At 44.9% G+C, this 25917-nt stretch overlaps 1 protein-coding gene and 1 pseudogene across 1 annotated transcript; both read left to right on the forward strand.

Annotated features, from left to right (window-relative positions):
* Nucleotides 1–5582: 5582 nt before the first annotated feature.
* Nucleotides 5583–6311, forward strand: LOC127203150 (GTP-binding protein SAR1a-like; annotated as a pseudogene).
* Nucleotides 6312–23426: 17115 nt separating this feature from the next.
* LOC127203373 (zinc finger protein 11) lies at nt 23427–25557 on the forward strand. The gene has a single exon (XM_051162144.1). The coding sequence runs from the start codon at nt 23427–23429 to the stop codon at nt 25428–25430; it is 2004 nt and encodes a 667-aa protein (XP_051018101.1). The 3' UTR covers nt 25431–25557.
* Nucleotides 25558–25917: the final 360 nt, after the last annotated feature.

Genomic DNA, 25917 nt, shown 5'->3' on the forward strand with positions numbered 1-25917 from the left:
ACTTGGAAGGAAGATAGTTTGTATATCTCATTAGGTGATGCAGCATGGACCAGCACTTAGCAGCACCCAGTAAAAAGTGTATTAGTCAAGATAGCCAAAAGATGTGGTCACACAGAGGGCAGCCCTTTGTCATAGATGTCCTTTGACTCCCGTGGTAATTCTTACAATTCCTGCCTCCTCAGAGTTTTTCCTTTGTGTGTGTGTGTTTTGTTGTTTGTTTGTTTGTTTGTTTTTGAGACAGGCTTTCACTTTGTAGCCCTAGCTAGCCTGAAACTCTTTTATATAGATCAGGCTGGCCTTGACCAGTGATCCTCCCCTGCCTCTGCCACCTGAGTGATGGGATTATAAGCATAAACCATCATTCCTGCTCTGTTGAATTTTCTTCAGGATGCCTTGGCATAAAGCAAATTTATAAAAGGTAATTATTATTCCCTTCCCAAATTCTACTGATAACAATTCTTGATAACTTTAATTGCAATAGAGATTATGCTTTGATTAGAATTCCTATGCACAGGCGTCAGACTTGTAGAAGTATAAAGTGAAAGATTCAAAACCTAGATAGGAGCAGAATATAGTGATAATATTATACATTAAAGATTTTGGCTATATGTAAAATACATAGTTATCAAAGTATGCAGTATGGGATTTTTTTTTTCTGTTTAAAAAAATACCTTTTATATCCCAAGGGATTTTTAGGGCTTAAAATGTTTTTAGTCAGTTACTTATTTAACGTTTTGATTGTGAGCCTAGCCTTTAAAGACCGAACGATCTCTTTAGCCCCATTTACTCATCTGAATGTGGTTGACCCTCACCATGGCTCGTTCTGTTTCAGTGCAGCCTCTGAGGGCCTTTGTCTCTGTGCACTTCAGCTGCATTTAGATCAATAAGTTCTTACAGTCCCGAGTAAAGTACCGTTCTAATGAAATGTTAACATTGCATCCATTTCAAATGCAGCATTTTAGGCTTTCACTATATAGACTCAAAGTGCTTTATAACTTATGCATATAATACCTTCACAGAAGATTTTTATGTGAAAAGTAATGAGAAAACGAAACAAATCCACAATTAGTCTCGCATATGTTGGTAAGTCATCTTAAGATGGCAAAAGAAAGAGATGTAATGCATGGATATCGTAGTGGAAACTGTATAAGAAAACAATCTTTGTTCTGATCATTTATAGGTCCACTCCTAGGCCGAGAACAACTTTTGGCACACAGTGGATACTGTTAGTAGGAAAAAAAAAATAACTCCAGTTATAATGTGCTATCTGTATTCTATGTATAGATAGTTTAATTTAGATAATTGACTTTTAAACATATTATAGTATATTACTGATTTTCAACATGGCTGTGAGTTTTATTTTGCTGAAATACTTTTATATTACCGTTCTCTAATGCAGTGTTTTTAAAATTGGAACCTCCAACATTCAGTAGATCGAATCAATAAAATTCATGTTGTGTCTTTGATATTTTTTTTTTCACCCCTCTTACCAAATTACTTTACGAAGGTAACTTAAAGGAGAAATCCTATTTTAACTCATGGACACGGGTTCAAGCTTGTTATGGTTGGGAAGGAATGCAGGGCAGCTCAGCTTCCAGCATGGCGGGTTAGGAGACAGAGACCAAGACAGAACCGGGCTAAGACACACTCCCACTGACCAAATTCTTTTAATTGCTTCGCATTTCCTAAAGCTTTCTTAACCTCCCAAGATAACATCACCAAGCGTGTCCCAAACATGGAAAACGTGAACATATAGGGGAAATTCCAGATCCAAGCCGCAGCATTCCCCCAGTGGACCAACACAGCACAGTCATCCCATAATACAAGATGGATTCACTCTATTTACAAAAGTCCCCTAAGCCATATCAAGTCTCTTATTTCCCCAAAGTCTAAGTCCATAGTCTCTCCTGTGTCTAAAAAAACAAACTCCTTTCTGTGATCCCCTGTAAAATAAGATAAATAAAAAACAATATTATATATCCAAAGGTAAAATATCAAAGATCAAATCTCTCTAGAGAGAGGAGTTGGGAGCACGGAAAGGAGGAATCTGGCGAAACCAAGACTGAAACCCAGCGGGGCAAGCGCCATGCTCAGCATTTGTGGCACCTGTTGGACTCATCTGAACTCCAGTGGGTGTGGTCAGCCTCATCCCTGTGGCCTTTGCAGCGAGGCCTCCTTCACACCCAGCTTCGAAAACACCCTTTGTTCTCTGCCTCTGCGTCATGGATGTTTTAAAGCTTTAGAGCGCCCCCTTTTGTTTGTGACGTGATCCTGCAACGTATCCCCTACATGGTGTGAAACTGGTCTAGACCAGGTTGGCCTAAAAGCGCAGGGATCTACCTGGCTTTGCCTCCCAAGCACTGGGATTAAAGGCATACATGCGTCATCATGCCCCGGTGTTTAGCTTCACCCCTGCTGCTTCCGTCACTGCCCTCTTCTGTAGTGAATTTGACCCTGATGCACATCGGCTGCCTTCTAAGCCCTTCCTTAAAAATCCCAGTGGGAGTCATAGTGACTCTGCGTGCCTACAAAACCAGCACCCCGTGCATGACATCGTGATCAGCTAGCAGCTGGAGTGGTAGAGAGTCCCTCTTGGAGCAATACCACAGCAACTTCTAAGTCCTTGGGAATCTGAATCCAGAAAAACACTTCACTCCCTTGGGTGGTCTTGTGGTAGTGGGGTGGCCTCAGTGGTGCCCTCTTCTCAAAGAGAAGCCTTTCAAATGAGTTGACAACCTGATATGGAACCTAAGGTAAGGTGGCATTTGACCAATTCCCTAGTGTCCCACACAAAGTGCTTGGATTCTCTTCAATGGACACAAATCTCTTCAGCAATAAACTTTTCATGTCTGTGACTTTTAATTTGAAGCTTTTCTGGCCAGGCACCATGGTTTTCAAATCATTATGTGCTTCCCCCCCCCCCCCCCCCCCCCCCCCGTCCTCATAAAATTCTTACTGCCCACCTGATTAAAAGTAGTCTGCAATTACCATGCCACATTTAAATGTTATGCTGTCTTGAAATTCTCTGGCAAGTTTAATTATTTCAACACTTTTTTTTTTTTAAATCTTGTTTCTGTTTGTTTGTTGAGACAGGATTTCTTTTTTAAAATATTTATTTATTTATTATTATGAATACAATGTTCTGTCCGCAAGCCAGTAGAGGGCATCAGATCTCATTATAGACAGTTGTGAGCCACCATGTGGTTGCTGGGACTTAAACTCAGGCCCTTTGGAAGAGCAGGTGGTGCTCTTATCCACTGAGCCATCTCTCCAGCCCCCCTCCCCGTTGTTTTGTTTTTGTTTTTTGAGACAGGGTTTCTCTGGCTAGCCTTGGTTGTCCTGGGCTTGCTCTGCAGTGAATGTGGGAGTGGCACATCTGTACTCAGCATGATGCTTGCACTCCTTTTCAGTTGATACTTAGGAGTGCGCCTTCTGGATCCTGTGGTGTTTTCATGTTTGTTCAAGAACATGTATAGTATCCTCTCTACTGGCTGTCCTAATTTACAGCTCCACCAACATTGTATAAATGATCCCCTTTCTCCACATCCTTATCAGTGCATGCTTGCATTTGTTGTTGTTATTGTTTTCAAGACAGGGTTTCTCCATGTAGCCTGGCTATACTGGAATTCACTCTGCAGACAAGGCTGGCCTCAAGAGCCGCCTGCTTCTGCCTCCGAAGTGTTGGGGTTAAAGGCGTGCACCACTGCTGCCTGGCTACATGTTTGCATTTTTATATTAGACATTCCATCTGTAGTAAGGTGACATTTTCTTGTGATTTCCTCGTAATTGGTGATGTTGACCATTTTCTTCATGTATATTTTTTGATAGTAGGTCCTTATCAATTTGTATTTGTGCATGATGTGTGTAGTGTATGTGTGGTGTGTCTATGTTGTGTGTGTGTGTGTGTGCCTGTTTGTTGTGTGTCTATGAGGTGTGTTGTATGGTATGTCTCTCTAAGAGGTGTGTCTGTGGTTGTATGTATGGGTGTGTGTGTGTGTATGTGTGTGTATGTGTATGTGTGTGTGTGTGTGTGCCTGTTTGTTGTGTGTCTATGAGGTGTGTTGTATGGTATGTCTCTCTAAGAGGTGTGTCTGTGGTTGTATGTATGTGTGTGTGTGTGTGTATGTGTGTGTGTGTGTGTGTGTGCCTGTTTGTTGTGTGTCTATGAGGTGTGTTGTATGGTATGTCTCTCTATGAGGTGTGTCTGTGGTTGTATGTATGGGTGTGTGTGTGTGTGTGTATGTGTGTGTGTGTATGTGTGTGTGTGTGTGCCTGTTTGTTGTGTGTCTATGAGGTGTGTTGTATGGTATGTCTCTCTAAGAGGTGTGTCTGTGGTTGTATGTATGTGTGTGTGTGTGTGTATGTGTGTGTGTGTGCCTGTTTGTTGTGTGTCTATGAGGTGTGTTGTATGGTATGTCTCTCTATGAGGTGTGTCTGTGGTTGTATGTATGGGTGTGTGTGTGTGTGTGTATGTGTGTGTGTGTATGTGTGTGTGTATGTGTGTGTGTGTGTGCCTGTTTGTTGTGTGTCTATGAGGTGTGTTGTATGGTATGTCTCTCTAAGAGGTGTGTCTGTGGTTGTATGTATGTGTGTGTGTGTGTATGTGTGTGTGTGTGTGTGTGCCTGTTTGTTGTGTGTCTATGAGGTGTGTTGTATGGTATGTCTCTCTATGAGGTGTGTCTGTGGTTGTATGTATGGGTGTGTGTGTGTGTGTGTGTGTGTGAGCCAGAGGCTGACTCTGTCTTCCTCTGTTGCACATGGAGGGTTCTCCTTTGCTGCCTCTGGGCGTTAGGTACAGTAGACTGTGTCAGAGGCACCACCTCGTCTAGCCCTGCACAGTCCAGCCGTACTCCACACGCGGTTCAGCCTCATCCCAGAGCGTGCTCCTGCTACGGGGCCACTGCCCACCTTCCCACCTGCCTGTCCCTCCACATGCAGCTCTTGCTGTAAGCCTGGCTCAAGCTCAGAGGGTGCAGGGCTGTACTCTATCTGTCACGCATGCTGCTAGAGCTGGCTCTTGCATCCTGACAGGTGCTAAGCTAACACCATAGCTCTTTTTTATTTTTATTTTTATTGACTACATCTGGAAAGGGCTCTGGGTTGAGTGAATAACCTCCATACTTAGTATGTCTTTTTTTTTTTTTTTTTTTTTTTTTTTTTTTTTGCCGGTGAAAAATTTGCATAACATACTGAGGGAATAATGCCTGCATCTTTAACCAAAAAAAAAAAAAAAAAAAAAAAAAAACCTTAAAGCTATAATTTATGCTTTTGTGACCCGTGGCTCAGGAAGTAAGACCTTTTAGAAATACATGAGCAAAGCACTTTAGCCCTCTATATATTTCTTCCTTATGAACTCTGGGACACTGAACTGAAAGACTCAAGACATACACACTGGGGCTTCTTTGAACTTAAATCATATCCACTAGTTGTATAGAAGAATGTGGAGGCTGTGGAAAATCCGGCTGTGGTAAAGACATGAGACCCAAGAATAAGTTCAAGGAGGCTGGCGGTCCTGGGTACTGCTGGTCTGTGTGTCCTGAGGGAGGCTTGCACCGCCAGCCACCACCAGAGGAGCATCAATAATGTCTTTCATCTTTGAGTGGACCTACAATGGCTTCAGCAGTGTGCTCCAGTTCCTAGGACTCTACAAGAAATTGGCAAAGGTCGTATTCTTAGGTTTGGACAATGCGGGCAAAACCACTCCTCTTCACATACTGAAAGATGACAGACTAGGCCAGCACGTACCCACACTGCATCCCACTTCAGAAGAACCGACACTTGCTGGAATGACTTTCACCACTTTTGATCTTGGTGGACATGAGCAAGCGCGTCGGGTTTGGAACAACTACCTCCCAGCAGTTAATGGGACGGTTTCTCTGGTGGGCTGTGCGGATCCTTCCCACCTCATGGAGTCCAAAGTTGAGCTTAATGCTTTAGTGACTGATGAAACAATCTCCAATGTGCCAGTTCTTATCTTGGGAAACAAGATGCAATCAATGAGGAAAAACTCTGGGAAATATTTGGGCTCTATGGGCAGACAACATGAAAGGGGAGTGTGACTCTGAAGGAGCTGAACGCCCGCCCAATGGAAGTATTCATGTGCAGTGTGCTCAAGAGGCAAGGCTACGGCGAGGCTCTCCGCTGGCTTTCCCAGTATATTGACTGATGTCTGGACAGTGAAAATAAAGAGTTTTACTTCTGGACTGATCCTATTCACAGCTTCCTCATGGACTTTTCTAATAGAACAAGGAAAGCTCTCCAACCATATCTGGCATTGAGAAGCCACGCATCTCTGTCTACGCCCATTGCCCAGTGGCAACATGTGCTCTTCTCCACTCTCGGGAAGTAACACTGCCTGTTTGCTCGTGCAGGTCAATGTGCGGGGACATGGGCTGGCAGGATTTGCCAGGGAAAGCTGGGTGCCATCATAGGACACCTGAAAAAAACACATCTCACCACTGGTTGATTTCAAAAGAAAGTGATTCTATTTTTTAAAGAAAGTGTTGTTAATGTAATTGGTATCCCTTCTCTAACTTTTTGAGTTCACAATTTACTTGGTCCAGATTTTCTATCCTTTTTTTTTTTTTAACTAGTAAACGAAATTTAGATGCTTCATAAAATTATGAACAGACAGCGCTTTCGAAGCCAGAGCTCTGCTGTGTAACTGCCTTGTTGAAGGTGGCACTTGAGCACAAGCGCCAGGAGAGGGCAGCCTTGTCCTTACCTGGGGGCTTTGTCCCTCATCTGGAGTGGGTAAAGTGTCATTGTCACATTGTCAACTTTACTTGCAGTTACTGGTTCCAGCAGGCTTTGCTTTTATACTGTTGTGGAATTTCATCTCTTTGTGTAGCACCTTCCTTTTTTCACCGTAGGGATAAAAAGTAACTTTTGCCTTAAAAAAAAAAAGTTCAAGGAGCAGTATGATTGGTCAGGAGACAGAAGGACAACCTGAGTGCGAGTCCCAGAACCCATGTAAAAGTGTGAGTGTGAGGGGAGAATCAACTGGATGCTGTCATCTGGCCTACACACTCATGCATGCGCATGCAAGCGCGTGCACACACACACTGTGCACTTTCAATATACTAAGAAAAGAGCCAAACTCAGAATGAACGTGAGGTGTTTCTTCCAGTGCCAGCTCACATTTCCTTGTGTGGCCTGGCGTCAGCGTCAGTCCTGGATTACAGCAGGACCATTTTCACTGCACCTGCTGTCATGCCAGCATCACCAGTGAAACTACCTGAAGCGCCTTGGCTGCTATTCAGGATGGAAACACGGGGCTGTGAAGATGACCCAGTGGGGAGAGGGTTTGAGTTTGCACATATGGGCTGTGAAGATGACCCAGTGGGGAGAGGGTCTGGGTTTACACGGATGAGGACCTAAGCTCAGACTCCCAGGTCCCAGGTCCAAAACTGTTCTGCTTAGGTTTCTGGTGATGTGATGGGATTCCATGACGAAAAGCATCTTGGGGAGGAAACAGTTTATTTCACCTTAAAACTCTCAGGTTGGGCTGGAGAGATGGCTCCGTGGTTAAGAGTACCATCTGCTCTTCTGGAGCTCCTGAGTTCAATTCCCAGAAACCACATGGTGGTTCACAACCATCTACAATGAGATCCAGTGGTGCCCTCTTCTGGCCTGCAGGCACACATGCGGGCAGAACACTGTATATGTAATAAATAGATAAATCTTAAAAACAAAAACAAAAAACCAACAGCCAACTCTCAGGTCACACTCCGCACTGAGGGAAGCTGGGTCAGGAACTCAGGCAGAAACCCAGATTCAGGAACTGAATCAGAGGCCAGGGAGGGGTGCTGCTTACTGGCTTGCTCTCTGTGCCTTATTCATCTTCCTTTTTTTGTGCTACCCAGGGGTGGCACTGCCTCCAGTTGTCTGGGCCCTCCCAAGTCAAAGATTAATCAAGAACATGTCCCACAGACTTGCCTACAGACAATCTGACAGAGGCCTTTTCTCAATGAAAGTTCCCTCTCCCCAGATGGTTTTATCTTACGTGAAGTTGAGAAAAGCTAACGAACTCAAATTCCCGTGCAGTGATGTGGGATGGTTATCTGAGGGTGTGATGCCAAGGCAGGCAGAGCCCTTGCAGCTCATGGGCCAGCTAGTCCAGCCTATGGGCTGACGTTCCAGGCCAACAAAGGACTTTGTCTCCATCGGGGAAGGGCAAGGTATAATGTCCCTGAATAGAGACATCTGAGGTTGTCCTCTGACCTCCATACTCTCACAGTGCACCTATACATGCATAACACACACACACACACACACACACACACACACACACACACACACAAATATTGTACGTTATAAAGTATGGATTTTTTACTGCACACAGCATTTTTTGCTCTTAGGAAAAATAATGGTTTTCTGGGCATGGTGGTGCATGGCTATAATCCCAGCACTTAGGAGGGACAGGCAGGTGGATTGCTGTGTGTTCGAGGCCAGCGTGGTCTTCAAAGCAAACCCAGGACAGCCAAAGGCTACACAGAGAAACCCCATCTCAAAAAAAAAAAAAAAAAAAAAACCCAAGACCCAAACCCAACCCCCCAAAAAAAGATAGATGGGAGAGAAAAACAATGGCTTAATTATTATGGAAACAAATTTTTAAAAATGTTTTCAATATGTAAGTATCAGAGCAGTACCTCTTTGAGTTGTGTTGTGTTAAAGTATTCCATTTTAAAAAGTCTCATCTTAGCTGGGCGTGGTGGCACACGTCTTTAATCCCAGCACTCGGGAGGCAGAGGCAGGTGGATCACTGTGAGTTTGAGGCCAGCCTGGTCTACAAAGCAAGTCTAGGACAGCCAAGGCTACACAGAGAAACCTTGTCTCGAACCCCCCCCAAAGTCTAACCCCCCAAAGTCTAACCCCCCCAAAGTCTAACCCCCCCAAAGCCTAACCCCCCCAAAGTCTAGCCCCCCCAAAGTCTAACCCCCCCAAAGTCTAACCCCCCCCAAAGCCTAACCCCCCCAAAGTCTAACCCCCCTCCCCAAAGTCTAACCCATCTTGCTAGATATGGCGGTGCACACCTTTAATCTCAGCACTCAAGAGGCTGAGGGAGAAGAAGGTGGGTTTGTGTGAGTCTGAGGGCAGCCTGGTCTACATAGTGAGTAGACCAGTGCTACACAGTGAGACCCTGTCTCAGATAAAACAAAAATAAGATAAAATATTAAAAACTGCTGTTTGGGCTGGGTATAGTGGTACATGCCTTTAATTCCAGCACTTGGTAGGCAGAGGCATGTGGAACATTGTGAATTAAAGGCCAGCCTGGTATACACAGTGAGTCCTGGACAGCCAAGGCTACACAGAGAAACCCTGTTTTGAAAAAAACAAAACAAAAACAAAAACAAAAACAAAAAACTAATAAAATTGCTGTTTGGGCTGCTGACTTGAGTTTTATAAAAATTTGTTAAATGAATTTTTGATTAGCATTAGGGCAGAATTTCCAATGATTTGTGAAAGGCCCCGTGTTAGTTACTGTTCTCATTCCTGTCAGAAAATACCAGAGAAAAAGCAATATCCAGAAGGATGGGTTCATTTTGGCTCACAGTTTGGTGGTCTCGTCCATCAATGCTGGAACTGGCTAGAGAAACATGGGGAGGCTGGCCTGTAAGTGGAAGCTTTGGTACCTTTAAAAACTCAGTTATGTTGTGTGTAAACATGTTTTTGTTTTAACCCCAAGTGTGGGGTATAGGGCTGCCTCTAGTTTGTCCACAGCCTTGTGCGGCTCAGAGAGGGGCCATGGTTTTCACCAACTGCACTTGGTTTAATTCTGAGGACATTGAGAGGATATAAATACCAGGGCCCAGAGAGAGAAAGGGATGCTTCAAGGGGGGGGGGGCGCTTCAAGGAGATAATTGGGGAAGAAAGCCGCTGCTTTGTTTGCCGTTGCTGGACTGCTAGACATCTTGATGACTGAGACTGGCATTGCCCCCAAAGAACCAGACGACCCTAACAAGCTGGAATTAGTAAAGAGAACGCAGCCCTCTCTCCCCACTAAGCTTTCTCTCCTACCTAGTGCTGGAGTGGGGGTGGAAGGGAAGTAGAAGTATAAGAAACCTAAATTAAAATAAATAGAATTTTTAAAAAATTAGTGCTGGGGCTGAAGAGATGGCCCAGTGGTTAAGAGCACTGTCTGCTCTTCCAAAGGACCTGGGTTCAATTCCCAGCCACCACATAGCAGCTCACAACTGTCTGTAATTCCAGTTCCAATGGCTCTGACACCCTCACACTAAAGTAAAATTAAACAAATTATTTTTTTAAAAAAGTAGTGCTTACACTGGCTACACTAAACCCAGAGTCAGAAGTAGAGAAATGAATCCTTGCACTTAGGGTTTCTATTGCTGTGAAGAGACACCATGACCATAGCAACTCTTTTTTTCTTTCTTTCTTTCTTTCATTCTTCCTTCCTTCCTTCCTTCCTTCCTTTCTTTCTTTCCAAAGGCAGCATTTATTTTCCCAAATTCTTTCATCTTAACAAGGACTGAGAAATTACATAAAATGAATGGCATAAATCTTTAAATAAATAAATAAATCTTAAGAAAGAAAGAAAGCAAATGAACAAACATGAAGCTGGTTGTGGTGGTTCATGCCTTTGATCCCAGCACTCAGGAGGCAGAGCCAGGCAGATATTTGTGACGTCAAGGCCAGCCTGGTCTGCAAGGAGAGTTCCAGGACAGCCAGGGCTACACAGAGAAACCCTGTCTCGAAAAACAACCAACCAATACAAAGCAAAAGCACGAAGTTACAACTTTAAAAGTTAGAGAAAAAGAATGTCAATATAGGATTCTGTATTCATCAGAGTATTCTTTTCAGAACAAAGTGGAAGTCATGTAGACATGCCAGTTGCTTATCACAAGGCCAGAAATAAAAATTGAATTTTGCAAATACCAGATATTTCATAGGGATTTGAAGCAACTATAAAGACATACAAAATATACGTTGGTCAAAATACATTGTATGAAATTCTCAAAGGATTGCATATATATATATATATTTTTTTTTTTTTAAATATCTGTGCAGCAAAACCCTGTCTTGAAGTGGTAACTTGCACTGTCAGTCAAGGCTGCGGGTAGCCGGGAAGTCTTCTCCATGTAGGCCCTCTATATTGAGAAAAGGCCCTGGTGACAAGCTTCAGCCTTGGAGGGCTTTGTGTGGGGCGCTGCCAAGGTGGAGTCTGTTTCCTATCAGCACTTCCGGGACCCTCCTCGCTGCTCAGCCTGTGACCTCATCACTTGGACTCACAAGAAGGACTCCAGGCGTCTTGGAGTCCAAGACACTCCCAGAACACAGGTCACCGCGGAACCCGGACACCCCGGAACGAGACACTGCGGAACCCAGAGACCCGGGAACCCGGACTCCCCGGAACGAGACACCGCGGAAACAACCGTTCTGGAATCCGGCCATGGTGAGTCGGGGTCCTGGTCTCGGAGTAGCGTAGCAAGGGCTGTGCGGCAGCTGCAGCCAGTGCAGGGTCGGCGGCGAGTCCCGGGTCGAGTCCTTCTGGGGCGGCCCTGACGGCTCTCAGCGAGGGCACAGGCCTGGCAGCCCAATGGCGGGATCTTGGGGATACCCGGAGTCCCCGAGTGCTGGTCCTTCCTGAGAGGAGCTCTGAGCTGGGGCCCTCGCTCCCCATTTCTCCTGAGCATCCTGAATTGTTGGGCAGCATCCAATCAGGATAGTAAATTCCTAAGAATTTCCCACGCCAGCTTCGTTTCTTCACATCAAACCGCCCCGCGTAGATTTCAAACGGACTCGGTGCCTTTTATTACCCCGCCCCCGCCGCCTTTTACCCCTGCACATCAGGTGGCAATTTGAAAGGACTTGTTTTGTTTTCGTGGACTTTGCCCCAGAGCAGAAAGCACAGGGTAGGTAGACTCCTGGTAAAAAAACAACAACAAAAAAACAAAAAACATTTTCACATCCCACTTCCCTCATCTTCCCTAGGCACAGGCACTTTATCAAGCTTTATTTGGGTTGAGCTTTCCGCTGACTGACTTTAGAGGTGATGTGTCTTCATCCTCCATTTTTAAAATTTTATTTATTTATTTATTGTATTGTATTGTATTTCAATACTTCCTGACATCAGGTGCTGATCCTCTCTGTTTCTGGCCGCCACGTATCAGGATAGGAGTTGTAAAGGTTTCTGGATTCTGTCCTAGGGAGGTTCCTTTGAGCATGCAGCCTTTAAGGGGGATTCCAAAGAGATAGGGGACCCTTTGGTATATGTCTGCATTTGTTTACAGATCTTGACTACTTTAATATTCTAACTGTGTCCTCACCCTTTTGTAACTTGTGGGTCGTACAGTAAGTCAGTTTTAACTTTTCTTCTGAAGAGATTTTGCATTATTCTTTAAAAATTCTGATAGCTGAGTGTGGTGGCACACGCCTTTAATCCCAGCACTTGGGAGGCAGAGGCCAGCAGATCACTGTGAGTTCGAGCCCAGTCTGGTCTACAAAGTGAATCCAGAACAGCCAAGGCTACACAGAGAAAACCTGTCTCCAAAAACAAAAACAAAAACAAATAAACAAAAAAAATTCTGACAGTCAGTTTGTCATCTTGCCAGTACTACCTAAGTCCCCCCTTTATGTTCCCTGAAACACCCCCTCTGGTTTTTTCTTTCTTCTCCTAATGACAGCTCTTCAGGTAGCCCATATTGGCCTAGAAGTTTCCTTGATTTTTGCTGATGCTTCCTGAGAGTTGGGCTGTCTTTTTGGTAACAGGCCTCCTAAAGGCTGTGCCCAATCCTGGGTTAAATTGCTATTGCTCCTGGAAATATATATAATAAACACTTCCTAGAACTGTGATTTTTACCATTTCTACCTTATGACTACCCCATGTCTGTGCTCACACATGTATTTATAGCTGCTCACTGCCTGAGGTCTAGGGAGAGTTTTCACCTCCTCTGTTCCCAAAGCTTGGCAGTTCATACATAGTCCCTTCAATGAGTGATGGAAGGTTTGGGTCATACTGGTTTTTTGTTTGTTTGTTTGGTTTTTGTTTTGGTTTTTCCAGGTCTGACATCAGGGCAGTAGGCGCCCATTGTATATGTATCATGCATATTCTGAGTTTCAACATGGTCTTCTTTTTTGCTAAAATGTATCCTGCCTTCTCCGAGCCCATTTACATGCTAGGTTTCTATTGCGAGCCGTGATTGCTTCAGCAAAAGTGTAATGTGCTTTTGTACAGGTTGGACATCCTGTCATCTGAGGGTGAGGCTAGCACCCATTCAAGTGCCTACTTGAGTAAACTCCATGAAGTTTAAGAATGCCGTTTCTTACAAACAAACAAAAACAAAACAACAACAAAAACACAAAACCAGAAGATCTGAAATTTCCTCTTTTTGTAATAATTTATCCCCTGGTCAGCTCTGTTACCCTGTGTTCTTTGATGTGGTTGGTCGCATGTGCGTGCAGTTGTACATGCCTGTATTCCTAGCGGTTGGGATGCTGCCTGAGGGATTGAGTTAAGGGCAGCTTGGGCTGCACAGGGGGTACCAGGGCACCTAGGTTACATTGAAAGACCCTGTTTCCCCCAACAAGTCAGTCAGTTATCTGTGCGCAGTGTGAAGCTGAGATCATAGTACGCCAGGTTCTGTTTTGGGCACTCTTTCCATTTGGCAGGATGACACTGAAGGGAAATGTATGTCACTCTTTACCGGTTTTTCTTTTCTCTTAATTTAACTTCTCATACTATAGATATCCAGGAAACACCAGCTGTCACAAAGTGAACATTGTCCTGTGTGTGACTGTTAGCCTTGGTTGTCAATTTGGACCTGGAATCAAGACATAAGCTTCTGGGCACAGTTGTGAGAGATTTTCTTGGTCACTATTTGCGGTGACCAAACTCTTTCTAAATGTGGGTGGTATCTTCGATTGGCAGCTCACTTAAAAGGAAGTCCTAGAGGAAAGCTTTGCCTTTTTGCTCTTACAGTCTTGTTGGTAAATTCACCTATGCTGTTGCTTCCTTTGCTACTGTTACTGCTGCTTCTACATTCCTTTTCTGATATAAAAACCCAACATCTTTGGGCTTCCAACATGGATGGAAGTGTAGTTGGTCTCCAGGGATCCTCTAGGCCTTCAGCATGAGGTTAGGATTACAGAGGTATCCAGCCATGTGAATTGAGCCACTGTGGGCTTCTCAGTCTCTCTGGTGTGAAGACAATCATTGCTGTACTAACCCAGAGTATAATGTATGTACTAGCTAGTTTTGTTTGTTTGTTTGTTTGGGTGGTTTTCTTTTCTTTTTTTTTTTTTAAAGATTTATTTAAGTATACAGTGTTTTACCTTCATGTATGCCTGCCCACCAGAAGAGGGCGCCAGACCTCACTGTAGGTGGTTGTGAGCCACCATATGGTTCTTGGGAATTGAACTCAGGACCTTTGGAAGAGCAGCCAGGGCTCTTAACCTCTGAGCCATCTCTCCAGCCTGTTTGGGTGGTTTTTTTGGGACAGGGTTTCTCTGTATAGCTTTGGCTGTCCTAGACTCGCTTTTGTAGGCCAGGCTGGCCTCAAACTCACAGTGATCCACCTGCTTCTGCCTCCTTAGTGCTGGGATTAAAGGCTTGCACCACCACTGCCCAGGGTGTGCTAGCTAGTTTTGTGTCAACTTGACACAAGCTCAAGTCATCTGAGAAGAGGGAGCCTGCATTGAGAAGATGCCTCCTTAAGATCTAGCTGCAGGCAGGCCTGTGTGGCATTTTCTTAATTAGTGATTGATATGGAAGGAGCCAGGCCATTGTTGGGGGGGCACCCCTGGGCTGGTGGGTCCTAGATGATATAAGAAAACAGGCTGAGCAAACTACGAGAAGCAAGCCAGTAAGCAGCACCTCTCCATGGCCTCTGCATCAGCTCCTGCCCCCACGTGCCTGCCCTGTTTGAGTGCCTGCCATTACTTTAGAGAGAGTCTCTGTAGTGTAGCCTGGCTATCCTGGAACCCTATTTAGATCAAGCTAGCCTGGAACTCACAAATAACCATCTGCCTCTGCCTCCTTAGTGCTGAGATTAAAGTCATGTACCACTATGCCTGGCAATTTTTTTTATTCTTGTTTTTTAAAATTAATATCTGGAATTAATATGATTACATATTTTCCCTCTCTAATCCCTCTTGTGTACCCCCCCTTCTCAATTGATAGCTTTTTCTTTGTACACACACACACACTCACACTCAAACACACACACCCTAAGTCTGTATAATGCCACTTGTGTATACATGACTTCAGGGCTGACACCGGTATTGACTCATGAGTTAGAGGCCTCTTCCTAAGGGAGGGCTGTTTCTCCACGCCTTAGCAATCCTTACTAGCCTGTGTCTTTGTCTAGGGCATGTCTGTTAGTGTGGTTCTTCATCGGTCTTGTTTAGAAACTGTCCTGTGGAGGCTTCCTGGGTGGACTTCCCTGACACTCCTGGGAGACATCTAGCCGGCATCTGGCTCCTCTGGTCCCTACCCCACCACCCCTGTGACATTCCCTGAGCCGATGTATTGTGGCTGAAACAGTCAACTATTTCTGCATTTTGATCAGTCTGTGTATGTGTGGTTTTTTTTTTTTTTTTTAATGGTCTCCATGTGTTTCAAAGAGAATATTCTTTGAGGAGGAGTGAGAGCTACACTTGTCTGCAAATACAGAGATGACTGTTTAGAATGTAGCTGGAAACTATGCTGGCCTAGAAAAGTGGCAGTTGTAGCTTCTCCTCCACGATCTGTGGTCTCATAACTCTGGGTAGTTGGCTAGGTTTCCAGTACCAGGCATGGTTTCCCGCTTGGTTAGCATTAAGTCCAGCTAGAGAGTTGTGAGTTACCCCCCGCCCCAGCTGTTCTTGCACGGGCTGTCATGCCACGTTGGTCATTGGTGCGGGTCGTAGGCATCATAGCTGGGTAGCACTGTCGGCGGTGTCTCTCCTTTGGAAACCTGCACGGCAGCTTCTGGTACTGTGAAAGCTAGTCCTCCGAGGGGTCTTTTGGATCAGCTCCTCTTCGTCCTGTGTCTGAAGTGCATAGTGTGTTCAGCAGTAGGGAACCAAGGGCAACGGCTGCAGCCTATCAGTTTTGGGGAGTCTCTTGGACTTCCCTGTAAATTCTCTCTCAATATATATTCATTCTGTTCGTTCTGTTCTTCTAAGGAACCCTAACTAACACAACATGTTAGGGTCCTTTAAGGTAGCAATATGTCTTTGGCCTTTCCTGTTTCCAAAAACAAAGTCTCAAAGACAGCTCAGAATCAGGGAAGCCACTAAACCAGTGGTTCTCAACCTGTTGCGAGACACCTTTGGCAAACCTGTCTCAATATATATATTATGATTTAGGACAGTAGCAAAATTATGGTGATGAAGTGGCAACGAAAATGATTTTATGGCTGGGGTTACCACAACAGGAGGAGCTGTGTTAAAGGGTCGCAGCCTTAGGAGGTTTGAGGACCACCTCTACCAGTGTAGTTTGCACTGGTTACCAAATTATAGCTGAAGTAGAAATGGTAGAGATTCATGCAGTCCCTTGGTACCCACAGTCTGTAAATACTCCAGGAGTCTATGTGTCGTGACAGCATTCACAAATAATCTACAGACATCCTCTAGTACACTTTATTTTAGATTTCTCAGAACACTTGCTGTAATAGAAGTACGGCATCGCTAGTAGATTCTCTGCACTGTAGCAGAACGATGGCAGGAGAGGTGTGTGTGCTTAGCTCAGGTGTCTTCCCACGGTACTTTCCATCACCTTGTACTGGGTGAATCTGCAGATGTGAAACACAAGAAGAGCCACCTATATTCTTTTTTTTTTTTTTTTTCCCAGAACTGAGGACCGAACCCAGGGCCTTGCGCTTGCTAGGCAAGCGCTCTACCACTGAGCTAAATCCCCAACCCCGAGCCACCTATATTCTGATTGCAAAGACACTACAGTGGTGGTGACTGTCCACTGTTTCTTAAACTGTCATCTCGTAAACTTAGGACTCTTTTTGGTAGTAGCGGGAGGTTGGACGTTGGGCAGCATGTTTATGAGGTGGCTGCCTTTTCACTGAGCTACCTCCCGAGACCCAAAGTTATTCTGTAAAGTGGAAATATTATTGGCGTGCAGACCTAACTCCTGCTTTATTCATCTCTGATGTGTTGAGGTAGGGTTTTACTATTCTGCCCTGCCTGTGTGAGAATGCATTGCACAGCATAGGCTGGCCCCGATGTCACAGCCCTCTTACTTGACCCTCTCGGGCTGGGAGCCCAGGCACCTGCTGTGTCATCCTCTGATAGAGTTTGAATATCTTCATATCCTTAAAAACACAGAATGTGAGCCGGGCAGCGGTGGTGCAGCCTTTAATCCCGCCCTCAGAAGGCAGGGGGAGATGGATCTCTCTTTGTGAGTTTGAGGACAGCCTGGTCTACAGATCAAGTCTTGAAAATAAACAACAAAAACCCAAACCAAACAATAACAACAACAACAACAACAACAAAAAGTCCCATAGAATGTATGGTGGCATTTTTCCATTCTGGTAACCTTGCCTCTGCTTTGTCTTATAAATACAATTGTAACTTGTTAGTGAGGTTACCTGTTTGTGATGTGATTCTTTTATTTCGTAAAGATTCTTGTGTTTTAAGTTTTGAACTAGATACCCGGAGAAGTCTCCATTTCTTCTTTGACTTTTGTTTATTTTTTGTGTGTGTGCACTGTGTATGCACACTCACATTTGTGGGTTCACATTTGTGTGTGGGTATAGGTGTGCATGCACAAAGGAGTGCACGTGTGTGGAGGCCAAGTGCAGGTGTCAGGTGGCTTCCTCAATTGTTTTCCATCTTACATGTTAAGACAGAGGCTCTCTTGAAGCCAGACTGTGCTGACTTGTGGAGCCTAGCTAGCCACGTGGCCTGAGAGTTGGGATCCCAAGGAGGCCCGCCTGACATTCCCACGAGTCCTGTGCAGCAGGTAATTACCCACCAAGCCATCTCCTTTCCCTAAGATCCCCATTTTAACTTGTATGACTTCCTGGCACTTAGTTTCTGTCCTCAAGGCTCTGAACTGTAAACACTGTGGTTTGTCATGTAGTTCTGTGGTTTCTGTGCACTTGGTGCGACCTAGGAACTCACGTTTAGTGCATTCTGTTGACTTGGTTACTCAGTGCTACTTACCAAGAAGTAAATGGTTCTATAACAAGGATTTATGGTGACATCTATGTATTAAAAATGCCCTTTAATTGATTCACTTTTTACCCACTTTCCCAGGGTAAAGGTATTCTCATTAGGTGTAATGGGTCAGCTCTGTAATGAGTTGTGCTCTGTCATAGCCCCAACTTCTGGTGAGTTTAGACACCTATGGTGTCCGTCTGTGAGGCTGGGGCTGGTCACCATGCCTAGAACAAAGAAGAGCTGGCTTCTAGTGCTAGTAAGATGTGACACAAACGACTTCTGCCAGCATCTCATGGGCCTTCCCCAAGTTTCTCTAGGGTAGGTGTGGGGTATGTGAATGTCTCTCAAGAAAGAACACTGATAATCCAGACACTCAAATTTGTTCTCCCCCACACCTGTCTCAGGTCCCAGCTCTTGGCAGAGACAACCCTAGGGTGTATATACTTAATTTTTAAAAAAAAATACAATCTCAAACCCCTGTCACTTCTTTGGAGAACTTTCTGGATGCAGAGACCTCAGAACTGAAAGAGTGCTTTCAGTCGAACCCACTAAAGTTAGCTAGTGTCCATCAGACGAACTTATTTTCTAGTATTATAGTGATTTAGTCTGTGTCTTTTGTCTTCCCATATAACCATAGACTTCTTATTTTGTCTTGAAATTTAAACTTTTTCATTACATTTAATTTGTATCTGTTTGTGTGTGTGTGCACATGCATGTATTTGTGTGTATGTGTGTCCACAAATGGGGCTGTACATGTCTGTGCTACAGCATGCTTGTGGAGGTCAGAGGACAGCTTGTGGGAGGAGTTGGTGCTGTCCTTCCACCAGGGAGCCCTAAGCATGGAACTCAAGCTGTCAGGCTTGGCCAGAAGTTAACCACTGGGCTGTGTCCCCAGCTTCAACAGCATTACTTGCTAACCAGGACACTTGTGTCTTTGTTCTTGTCAACTTGGCCCAAGTGAGAGTCATCTGAGAAGAGGGAAGCTCAGTTGAGCAAGTGCCCCACCAGAGTGGCCTTTGGCAAGCCTGTGGGGCATCTTCTTCATCATGGTTGATGTGAAAGGACCCCATCCACTGTGGGAGGTGCGTCCCCGGTGATCCCCCTGCTACCTCCATGTCACACACGTTGTGCTGCCCCTCCTCTGGTAAGGCCTCACCCCATTCAGTGGCCCCTGTCTAGCTTCCTGACCTCCACAAACATCTGAAATGTACAGACCCGAACATTCAAAGCTAGCATAGTATACTAGGGAGAACGCGTGCCATTTGCCTTTCTGGGCCTTGGTTACCTAACTTGGTGTAATTTTCCCCTCCAATTCTATCCATCTTACAAATTTCATTTTTCTTTGTGGATGAATACAATTCTGTTGTGTGTGTGTGTGTCACATTTTCATTGCCCACTCTTCAGTTGATGGTCATCTAGGTTGATTGATTTCCCAGCTATTAGGACCAGAACAGCCATGATCTGCAGTAGATGGAGCTCTCTGGCTTTATGCTGGGGCATATGATGGTCTGTGCTTAGGTTTTTTGAGAAACTACCACACTGATTTCCATAGTGGCTGTACCAGGTTACACACCCACCAGCAGTGAATAGGTAGGTGGTCTGCGTTCCCGATCCTGTTGTTGTTTGCTGTCATTTGTTCTCTTGATTGTGCCCATTCGGATGGCCGGGAGTTGGACTCTCAGACTGCTTTACATTTGCATATCCTTGGTGTCTAAGGATGGTGAATCATTTTTAAAGTATTTATTGGCCATTTGAATTGCTTCATCCGAGAATTCCCCGTTCCGTTCCTTAGCCTATTGATTTGATTAGGTCGTTTGTTTTTTCTTTGTTTAGTTCTTTGTGCTATCAACTTTTATTTCAGGAGCTGTTGTCGCTCAAGGATGTGTCGGTTGATTTCTCTCCAGAGGAGCGGGAATGCCTAGACCCTGCTCAGTGGAGTTTATATAGAAATGTGATGTTGGAGAATTACAGAAACCTTGTCTCCCTGGGTGAGGATTTCTCATCTACAGAATTCTTCATTCCCTCTCGCCATCTGCTCTCTCTCTGTAGACTCTATCTAGGGGGGTTCCATTTTGTATGAAGGCCGTTCACATTCCTTTGTATAAGGGAATTATGTAGGGGTTTGAAGGTCTAGAGGAAATCATTTCAATTGTATTTATCTTGAAATTGCCTTTCTTGAGGAAGTGTGTCGTCTTCGCTGTAGGTCAGTGTTTCTCAACCTGTGGGTCTCGACCCCCACAGAGGTCACATGTCAGACATCCTGCATATCCTGTATAGTCGCGGCTCAGCACAATATGACAACTATATTAAAGGGTCTCAGCATTGAGAAGGTTGAGAGCCACTGGTCTAGATCCGTGGTAACTCCTGACACTTGCTGGCCTGAAGTGCTGTGGCTGGATCTTACACCCCATCTCCCCTTTTGCTCTGGAGTTTGGTCACGTGTGCAAGTGAAGCTTAGCATCTCCAAGGTGAAAATCCCTCACACATATTCTAATGGCTGTGCCAGGGAGTAACTGGAGAAATCATTTCCTCAACTCTCCTCTTTTACCTCTTCTTTTCTCCCAGCACAGTGTGGTCAGAGACATGCTATTACATATCAGGGGACTCTTAACTGAATGTATCAGGGGACTCTTAACTGAACATCGCTCTCTCTGGACAGGTCTTGCTGTGTGTAAGCCCTCCCTGGTCACACTGCTGGAGCAGAGATAAGAGCCTTGGGATGTGAAGAGCCGAGAGGCAGGAACCATGTACCCAGGTAGGTGGGAGGGAGGCAGACGACAGAGGAGGAAGAAGCCTTGCTGTCAGATGTGGATTGGGAAGCTCTGGCTCAATGGAGATGATTTTTCAGGAGCTGGAGTTTCAGGCAGTTGTGAGCTGCCCTGTGGGTGCGGGGGCCTGAGCCCGGGTTCTCTGGACTGGTGAGCCATCTCTCCGGCCCTAGATGCAGTACCCTTTACATGTACAAATAGCAAATTAAAACAATAGAACTATAAAACCTACCATCTTTTCTCATGTCTGTGGACCAGTACCATCCAGATAACATACAGGAACTGCGTAGAGCTCATTAGAGCCCTTCAAATATGGTTGTTTTCTGTGTGGTTTAGTTTTATCTTTTCTATTAGAAATGGTTCTTCATATTTCTGCCTAGGACTCCCTGGGCTTGGGCTAGAGAGAAGTCTCTGTGGTTGAGAACAAGTCCTGCTCCTGCTCAGATTTTGTTCTCAACACTCAGGTTAGGGAGGAGAGGCTGACAACTCCTGTAATCCAGGGCCTCCATTGCCCCCTCTGGAGTCACTGCCCGCAACATGCACATACTGTACACAAACACATGCATACATCAAAAGAAAAACAAAAAAAATTTATCTTGGTTTTTCTTTTATTTATTTATTTATTTATTTATTTATTTTTTATCTTGGTTTTTCAAGGCAAGATTTCTCTGTGTAGCCTTGGCTGTCCTGGACTTGCTTTATAGACCTGGCTGGCCTTGAACTCACAGATCTGCCTGCCTCTGCCTCCCTAGTGCTGGGATTAGGCATATGCCACCACCGCCCGGCAGGAAAAAAATCTTAAAAAAAAAAAAAAATTCTACCTTCTGTGGCTGACTGTCTGAAGTAATGGCATCTTCCTGTCCTGATCCTGCCGTCCAAAGTATGCCTGTTAACCCCCTGCAGAGCAGGCTGTACTGAAGCTGCCTATCAGACAGCCTTCAGCCACTTCTCAAGTGTACACGTCTGCTTTCTCTTTTTCTCTCTCAAGAGAGCAGAATGGTGTTCGAAGGTTTCTGTTTGTTCGTCTGTTTTGGGGTGAGTGCTGTTTTCAGAAAAGAAGAGCTGTGGGCGATGATGGAAGTAACAGACTTTCCATCCAGTGCCCGTAGTTTTTGTGGTCACTTGGGGCGCATCAATGGGTTAGCCACCTTGGGGATTTGTCACCAAGACAGTTGGTTGTTATCTTTTGGTTAGTTTCACATTCCTGTGGGGAAATGAAGAGGCTTTTCTGTTTGCTGCTCTGCTATCCGGAGGACATGTCCTCGTGGCATTGACTCTAGATTTGGAAATAACTCACCTTAGTGAGGCAACTGAGACGGTGGCTTGCTGGGACTCCCTGCGGGTGTTTCTTCTCATTGTGCCCTAGGCTTTTCTTTAGAGCAAGAGAGAAAACATTTATTCCAAAATATGATAGGGAGAAGATTGGAAATTGTGACCATGACAATTTTCAGGAAAGAAAGGTAGGCATATAGCAAAGCCTTCATCTATCAACTGGCCCTTACTCGACACCAACTGTTCACACTGGAGCAAAACCCTACAAATGTCAAAAGTCTAGGAAGAGCTTCAGTAACGGGTCAACTCTTAATTGACACCAGAGTTCATATAGGAGAGAAGACCTACAAATGTCACTGAGCGTGAAGACCAGAAAGCATTTTACAGTCACTCTGTGACAACTGTGTCCAACAACAAACAAACAAACAAACAAAAAACTATTGCCAACTGAAATCAAGAGCACACAGCATCCCAGAAAATCACTGTTAAGAAACTGTATGGTTGGTCAAATGTCCACATCAGGTTTGGGCCCATGACTTTCCTCTTAAATGAAATTTGGGTAATTCTTAAAAAGCACCCATTCCATGCTTGAATGAAGAGCTTGAACAGTTGAAATGCAGCTGGGCTGAACTGAACCAAATATCCCTTTAGACAAGAGGTGTGAGCCGGGCGTGGTGGTGCACGCTTTTAATCCCAGAACTCAGGAGGCAGAGGCAGGTGGATCGCTATGAGTTCAAGGCCAGCCTGGTCTACAAAGGGAGTCCAGGACCGGCAAGATAACATAGAGAAACCCTGTCTTGAAAAAAAAAAAAAAACAAACCGAGAGAGAGAGAGAGGTGTGAGCATGGAGGGCGCATTTTGCAGTGTGCTAATCTTTTTGAAGAGCTCATTATTCAGTCTCCAGCAAATCCATTTCCTATGTACCAAAATACACAGTTTAATAAAAGCAGGAAGTGTTGTTGCTTCTTTGCTTTGAGACAAGGTCTCATTGTGTAGCCCAGGCTATCCCGGCACTTGGTATGGAGCCCATGCCCACCTTGAAGCGTGATGTTTCTGTTTCACTCTCCTAAGTGCTGAGCTTCCAGGCAAGTGTGAGCTCACTCTGTCCTCAGTTAGCCACCATCCAACTCTTTTCTTCATCCATATCCAGATCTAGACACTTAAGAGAATCTGCTACATGTGCAGTGAAACCAGGAAGGTCATTAATGAGACCGGGGAGTAACGTATTGGAGAGAAAATGCTGTTGGTATGATGAAACTCAGAGCTTTAGCCATGGTTGAAATTGTGTGCCCTCTTTTCTCCCCAGAGAACCTTTGCGACTGCAACAACTCTATCAAAGACTGTGATCAACAGGCAGCACTTAGCATCCCCCAGTGTGCGCAGAGCGAAGAGAAGCCATGCAAACATGAGGAACAGGGCGGAGCTTTTACTGACAACTCAGCTTCTGATCAGCATCTCAGGGCGCACGAAGGAGATAGGCCCTACACATGTGAAGACTGTGGGAAAGCCTTCAAGTACCGCTCCATCCTCTACCAACACCACATAATCCACACTGCGGCAAGACCTTATACATGTGAAGAGTGCGGCAAAGCCTTCAAGAGAAGCAGAAACCTTACCCAACACCAGATAACTCATAAGAGCGAGAAACCACACAAGTGTAAAGAGTGTGGCCGAGCCTTTAATACACTTTCTGTCCTTACCCAACACCAAATAATTCACACTGGAGAGAAACCCTACACATGTAAAGAGTGTGGCAGAACCTTTAAATATAACTCAACCCTTACTCAACACGAAGTCATTCACACTGAAGTGAAACCCTACAAATGTCAAGAATGTGGGAAAGCCTTCAAGAGAAGCCACACGCTTAGTCAACATCAGATAATCCATAAAGGCGAGAAGCCATACACGTGTAAGGAATGTGGCAAGGCCTTCAGTAAACACTCATCTCTTACACAACACCAGGTCATCCACACTGGAGAGAAACCCTACAAGTGTAAAGAGTGTGGGAAAGCCTTCAGGTATCAGTCAACCCTTACCCGACACCAGATTGTTCACACCGGAGCGAAGCCCTACAAGTGTCAGGAGTGTGGCAAAGCCTTCAATAACAGCTCAACTCTTAGTCGGCATCAGATAATCCACACAGGAGAGAAACCCTACAAGTGTCAGGAGTGTGGCAAGGCCTTCTACTGTTCCTCGTTCTTGATCCAGCATATGAAAGTTCATTTCGAGGAGACGCCCTATCGATGCAAAGACTGCGGTAAGCCCTTCAGGCTTTCCTCACAGCTTATCCGACACCAGCGAATCCACACTGGGGAGGAACCTTACATATGTAAAGAGTGTGGCAAGACCTTCAAGTACCACTCAAACCTTACTCGACACCAAATACTTCACACCGGAGCGAAGCCCTACAAATGTGAAGAATGTGGCAAAGCCTTCAATAACAGCTCAACCCTTACGCGACACCAGATAATCCACACAGGAGAGAAATCCTACAAGTGTCAGGAGTGTGGCAAGGCCTTCTACTGTTCCTCGTATCTGATCCAGCATATGAAAGTTCATTTTGAGGAGATCCCCTATAGGTGTAAAGACTGTGGTAAGCCCTTTAAGTGCTCTTCACAGCTTATTCGACACCAGAGAATCCATAGTGGAGAGAAACCCTACATCTGTAAGGACTGTGGCAAGGCCTTCAACTGCACGTCCTACCTTACTAAGCATCAGAGAACCCATACTGGAGAGAAGCCCTATGTGTGTAAAGAGTGTGGCAAGGCGTTTAACTGTTCTTCCTATCTTTCTAAACATCAGAGAATTCACATCGGAGACAGACTCTACAAGTGTAAGGAGTGTGGTAAATCTTACTACTTTTCCTCACAGCTTAATCGGCATCAGAGAATTCATACTGGAGAGAAACCCTACATATGTAAAGACTGTGGCAAGGCCTTCAACTGTTCGTCATACCTTAATAAGCATCAGAGAACCCATATTGTAGAAAAACCCTACGTGTGTAAAGAGTGTGGCAAAGCATTTAGCTGCTCTTCATACCTTGCCAAACACCAGCGAATCCATACTGGAGATAGGCTTCACAAGTGTGACGAGTGTGGCAAAGCGTATTACTTTTCCTCACAGCTTAATCGGCATCAGAGAATCCATACCAGGGAGAAACCCTATAGATGCAAAGACTGTGGCGAGGCCTTTATTACTTCTTCCAGCCTTAAGCGGCACCAGGAAACTCATACTCTGGTGGAACCCAGCAGTGTATTGAATTTGACAGAACCTTAATAGTAAGATAGTTGTCGCTGGATATTTCATAGAGGAGAAAAACCTATTTGTGCAGTTAATGTCTTTAACAGCTGTGGAATCTTCAGTTTGCACAAGAAGGTCATACATGAGGGAGACACTACAAGTCCGAGGAATATGGTGCACCATTCAGCAGCGGGTAGCAGTCACTCCATACTAATCAATCCACAGTTGAGAGCAATCACAGATGGGCTAACATGGCCTGGCCTTTGATCAAAGCTCTTCTTTATTGGACACTAGCAAATCCATTTTTTGTTTTTGTTTTTTGAGACAGGGTTTCTCTGTGTAGCCTTGGCTGTCATGGACTCATTTTGTAGACCAGGCTGGCCTTGAACTCACAGCGATCCACCTGCCTCTGCCTTCCAAGTGCTAGGATTAAATTGGAAAGAGCACTGTCCTACATGTAGCCCCCAGAAGAGTAATACTGTACTGAAATCCCCTCTTAAATTAAAAAAAAAAAATAGCATAG

This window comes from Acomys russatus, chromosome 19 (assembly GCF_903995435.1).
Source record: "Acomys russatus chromosome 19, mAcoRus1.1, whole genome shotgun sequence".
NCBI classification, from domain to species: domain Eukaryota; kingdom Metazoa; phylum Chordata; class Mammalia; order Rodentia; family Muridae; genus Acomys; species Acomys russatus.